The sequence below is a fragment of the Copidosoma floridanum genome, unplaced genomic scaffold (genome assembly GCF_036245765.1).
Source record: "Copidosoma floridanum isolate Cflo_tuat_1 unplaced genomic scaffold, Cflo_Japanese_pri ptg000013l, whole genome shotgun sequence".
NCBI classification, from domain to species: domain Eukaryota; kingdom Metazoa; phylum Arthropoda; class Insecta; order Hymenoptera; family Encyrtidae; genus Copidosoma; species Copidosoma floridanum.
In genome coordinates, this window is record NW_028321890.1 from 19,703,456 (window position 1) to 19,708,884 (window position 5,429).

Consider the following 5,429-nt stretch of genomic DNA (forward strand, 5'->3'; position numbering starts at 1 on the left):
GAATGGTGTGAATAAAAATTTGTGAAATTGAAACCATGGCATGAAACTATGAAAATAAGCCGATTAACTCCGTTATACTAATGTAAATTTAACGGGTAACACGTGCTGCACTCTTTCTTTCATGTAATATGAAAATATTCTACGATTTTGTGCATGATACGTACCTTCTCAACTCTTTCGTTTCAGCATGAGATTATCTCACTACAAGGGTTACACCTCTATTAATGTTATGTTGTTACTATATTTTTAGCTTAGGTAAATATTTATTTATATGAATCGAAATATTTAGCGCGATTTAGTATCACATACATGAAGGTATTCAAGTGCGACATTGTGAAAAAAAACTTCATGACAACAGTATTTATGATGAAATTATATTGAGTGTGCATATTATCAACGATCGAAATTTTCAAGAAGACTTTTCAAGAATCAAGAAGAGTTGACGTCATTTTCAACTGCATAGGCATCCTTTCTTGGCACCGTTGTGATCATCTTCATTAGAAACCTCAGCAGAGGCATCTTCATCAGAGTCATCGTCATCTTCATTGGCATTTTCATCGTCATCTTTGTCGTAACCTTCAATGGCATCTTCATCGTCATCTTTGTCGTGACCTTCAATGGCATCTTCATCGTCATCTTTTTCAGAACCTTCAATGTCATCTTCATCAGAGTCTTCATCAGAATTGTTGTCTGTAGCTTTATTTTAAAAAATGGTTATTAAAAAAAGTTGACAAATCATTCCTGAAATAAACAATTAAAAAATTTTCAATACTTATGTTTGTATCCATCTTGGCAAGTTTTTTCAAGTCCCTCATGTTCAAGTTGTCAAAAATCTTCCATACGATTTCATCCGGAAGGCTTTTCAAATTAATTGCATTCAGATCATTTTTAAGAGCTTTATTAAGATGATTTTTAGCGATATCTAGTATCTTTCTCTTCTCGCATGCCAAATCAAGACGAGTTTTTATCACATACTCCAAGTACTCGTAGTTGTAGAAAGTAGTACTTAGGTAAAATATTTTACGCAAAAACATGCAAATATTAAAGTACTTAATATTGTTTAATAATTTAACAAGTTTATCCAGCGGCATCATAATGATGTCATAGATGGACAAACCATTGAATAATTTGGAAACATCTAGTTCATCAAGCTTCTCGTTACAAACGGAAACAGCATTTGACAGACTTGTATTTTCTTTCAAAACTCCTTTCAGGGCGACCAAGTCTGAATTCAAGTTATTTGAACGTGAGAGCATGGCATAAAAAAAAGCCATAAGATATATCCGTGTCTCTTCTTCTGGATATATAGCTGAGTGTATGATAACTTCACTGAAGGCATCATGAATCATATTACTCACAATCATATGGTTTTTATACTCCCAGAATAAGCATGCTATTTTTGAATAAAGCACTTCGTTTTCGGTTTCCCAAATAAAAAACATTCGAAAATACCTATTAAAAAGACGTTATTTAATCAATTGGAATAAATTAAAAAAAGAAATTTTTTGTACTGCTTGAATAACTAACTCATGATTTTGAAAACCAGCCTCTAATAGCATTTTCGTGGTTTTATAAAGATTTGTAGCAGCTGAAAGAGCTACATTGACGTCTTCACATTGAAAATTTTTGCTTGCCAAATGGACATAATCAAGGTCCAGTAGACGATCGACTAATTGCTCGTAGCCCAAAGTAATGGCAACAAGGAGTTCGTTCAACCTAATGTCGTTCTTATCAAAGGGAATTATCATTTCTTCATCAGTCCGTGGAGGTAAATCAACCGACTTTATTTCTTGAATGCCTGTGATTTTAGTCAACATCACGAGCATCAGGTCTTTATCGTTTGTCTCGTTTATTTTTTTTACAGCTAAATAAAAAGGCGTTTCATCAATAACATTGCGCGCACGCAAATCCGCTCCTGTTAAAAAATATTTACATTTTAATTGTCAGCTAAGATCACCCTAATACTTTACAGCTTAACAAAATTTTAATTATTATATAAAAAGAGTTTTTAATTTACCGTATTCAATAAGTAGTCTACCAATGGCGTTAAACTGTTCATCTTTTCGGTTTTCATTGTATTTTAATCCAATTAGCAAATGTAAGGGTGTATTGCCAAAAATGTTTTTCATGTTAACATCGGCTCCATTCTGAAGCAGAGTTTTGACCTTTGATTCGTTCTTATCATTGACAGCGAGATGCAATTCCGAGTTACCCATTTCAATATCGAAATTAATTCCCTGCTGAAGTAGTAACTTTTTGAGGATGCAGTTTTCCTCATTTAAATGATGGTTCGTAGACTCAATATAGTATACAAGAGCTTTGGACGAATACTGTCCATGAGAATCTATTTCAGTTGCATTTTTGAGTAAGTACTCAAGAATTTGCTGCTGATCTGGTTTACATGCTTTGAGCAAACATTCATAAATATTTTTACACTTTGCACTGTAAAAATTAAAATAATGTAAAAAAATAAAAATGAAAGTATTACATCAAATATGTTAAGACAAATGAAAAAACACTGTATATCTTACCCACATGCTACGAGCTTCTCTATAGGATTCAGAGAGTAATTAGCAGCAACTGCCAACTCTAAAGGCGTACGGTCATAAAGATCAACAGTATTAGGATCAGCCTTGTGATCAAGCAACATTGTAATGATCGATTCGGAAACTTTCCGTTTCAAAGCAGTAAGCAAAGCTGTTGTACCAAAGGTGTTTATGATGTTAGGATCAGCTTTGTTTTTTAGAAGAAGAGCCACTCCCTCGATCTTATAATTTGATATATTAAAAATTGTAGTGTATTTTGTGATTTGTTTGAAAATAGTGTTATTACCTGGTTTTTTCCAGCTGCTTCGATGAGTACTGGCGTGAATGAAGAATTCTGATTACTCCTTGCACGCATATTAATGTCTGCTCCATAATCAATAAGCAGTTGCATTACTGGCAGTCTGTCGTCAGCTTGTTGAGGATTGACGTAAGGGGTGCAACGATAAACCAATTGTAAGGGTGTTTGAAAATGAACGTCATATTCATTAACGCAAGATGGATCTCTAAATCGTGGATGAGAAAAATAAAAAGTTAAGATAAAATTAAGTTATTACTCTTCTAAAATATAAATTACCTTTGCAAGATTTCACGCACTAGTTGAACGCTGCCAGAGCGCACTGCATCATAAATACATCCACCCTCCTCATCGGACATTATGAGGTGTTTGTTTTTCCAACTTTTTGGTAAAAAAGCGTGAACAAAATGTCTTAATGTTCCACGTTAACACACCACTGGATTTCCTGTTTAAACATTGCAACCCAATCAAATGCGCGCACACTTAGATGAAAAATAGAACATCAATGAGAAGTAGCAGGTAGGTATATGTACACCTTACCTGTCCAAGTGTCCATACAATTTTTCGACTTCTACTCAAACCAAACACTACTACTTTATAAATAAATGTGCAACATGCGAATCATGCTTGAAATCGTGCTCACCAAATCCAAGTTGTACTGTTTGTTATCTTATATTGATGGTTCTCAACGTGCTTTAAATAATTACTGTAACTGACTGACTATAGTCAAAGTCCTTCCTCGGCACCAGCGCTTGCTTGCGACGATGGTATATAGACCTGAGACGTAATGTACATTACAAATGTAACAGTAATGCGGCAATATTATGACAACCCGTAAAGGTTTGTTCACGAGTTTCGCGACCAAAGAACAGACCACTCTAATTAGGTTTGTTTCGGTTTGGTTTAGTTCAACCGGTCCTAAGACCAACAAGAAACAGGTTTGGTGTTCCCCGAAGGGACTTGGGTTTAGGAACGATTTTTTTTACGATCGCTCGGTGTCCAACATATATATTATATATACATATATCTCAAACATAAATCGAATCATAAAATTTGATAGCAAAGTCAATTATACTTCATAAGAATGAATGAACGCACGAACGATGAAAAAAAACGTACCCCAAAGATCTGTCTCGAGATTTGTTGCTCCCGTATTTATATATATGCGTAAAAAACGCGTGTAATAGTAAGGGCTTTCAATTATGAGTTGTTTAAAAAAACGCTACACTTATGTATATAAGCTTATATCTTTTTGTGTATCGTATTTAAATAGATACAATTTTCAGTTGATGTGATGTGGAACAAAATCCATATCGGTCCATTTGGACTTTTTTGGCCACCAAGTTCAGCAAGTAGATTTTGTACCTGGTGGCACACGTCACCAGACAAGTTGTACCAGTGCCAAGGGATCCTTTGTGCTTGCCCTGATTGGATATACGCAAATTATTGGTGTCAACTATATTTTTCCAGTGGGAGACGCAGTAAGTATATAGTTATACAAATTTTCCTAGTTTTACCATTTGATTTGTGATTTAAAAACTGCATGATTGATTTTTAAAGTATTCTGTGAATTCAAAAAAACCACTTGAGAGATCGATACGATACCCATACGGAAAAACCATGTGGCTTTTTATTCAAGGGAGAAGAGGGCATAAAAAATGCACTACTGGTAGCTGCTACACATGCATATCGGTCTCTGTAATATAACTGATGTACCATTTCCGGAGGGGTTATTGGTTTGTAGTTCCGTTGTGTTCCATAAATTTTTGATTAAGGAATAATTTACCCTAAAATTTCGTGTGTTATACACTTGGCCGTACATCAGACCCTGATGCCTCGGCTTCTTGTCAATAATCATCAATCGCGAGGGTTTCACTAAAAAAAAAAAAAAAAAAAAAAAAAAAGTAAAAACCCCCTCACCCCGCCACGAGCACATACATTCGACGCGCTCGATTACGCGCTCAACCAGCAATGAAATCAAAGCCGCGCCCGTCCCGGCTAATAGTCGCACCACTCACAGGCACATAAGGTCCGAATAAATCGCTAGTAACGGATAATAACAATAATATTGTGTGTGTGTGTGTGTATACGCACCCCCTTGTATATGTAGGGATCAAGCGTCATCGGGCACCCCTTCGCGCCTGTACGGAGGGGAAAGCGAGAGCGCAGCAGGGAAAAGGGGCTCGGCCCGAAAATGTATCCATCAGAGGTTGGTGAGGAGAACACGCGCGGAGGAGCGTCCAATGCGCGACCGGGGCTGTGTGTATACGGAGGGCCGAAAGGTGGACCATACCCGTAAACTCGGGTCGCGGGAGATCGACATCAAATTCACCAAGTGTATGTATATATATATGGCACTTCAAAGCTTGATTTTCCGCATGCTTGGATTGACGCTAAAACGGCGACGGTCGGCCCGCACGTGGCGTCACGTGACTGTCGAGCGACGCCCCACAAGGGGTATTATTGGTACGAGCTGGTGCGTGTCCTGCATAGTGTATATACGATCTTCGATAGTAAGATCGATGCCACCGGGTGCTGTACTCGGTTAAGCCGGATGAGCTCGCGGGAGTCGAGATAAAGGGCCCGTG

General features: G+C 37.0%; 1 protein-coding gene across 3 annotated transcripts; it reads right to left on the reverse strand.

The window, feature by feature from the left end:
* Positions 1-294: 294 nt before the first annotated feature.
* LOC106643788 (uncharacterized) lies at positions 295-3,607 on the reverse strand. 3 transcript variants are annotated; one of them, XM_089591241.1, is made up of 8 exons: positions 3,485-3,607; positions 3,121-3,286; positions 2,833-3,049; positions 2,532-2,767; positions 2,018-2,442; positions 1,528-1,915; positions 773-1,452; positions 295-696 (listed from the first exon to the last, which is right to left on the reverse strand). In XM_089591241.1, exons 2-8 carry the CDS (start codon positions 3,198-3,200, stop codon positions 452-454), a joined length of 2,271 nt encoding a protein of 756 aa, XP_089447367.1. In that variant the 5' UTR covers positions 3,201-3,286; positions 3,485-3,607; the 3' UTR covers positions 295-451. The 3 variants fall into 3 exon arrangements, with proteins under 3 accessions (XP_089447367.1, XP_023245743.2, XP_089447368.1); XM_023389975.2 differs by having other exon boundaries at positions 3,436-3,607; XM_089591242.1 differs by lacking the exon at positions 3,485-3,607 and adding an exon at positions 3,382-3,410.
* Positions 3,608-5,429: the final 1,822 nt, after the last annotated feature.

Excerpts from the sequence above, each read along its gene's own strand:
- LOC106643788 (XM_089591241.1), bottom strand. The coding sequence starts at position 3,200 with ATGTCCGATGAGGAGGGTGGATGTATTTATGATGCAGTGCGCTCTGGC. Across the intron at positions 2,768-2,832 it reads AAGCAGCTGGAAAAAACCAG|ATCGAGGGAGTGGCTCTTCT; the intron begins GTAATAACACTA and ends TCAAATTATAAG. Across the intron at positions 2,443-2,531 it reads GAGAAGCTCGTAGCATGTGG|TGCAAAGTGTAAAAATATTT; the intron begins GTAAGATATACA and ends TAATTTTTACAG.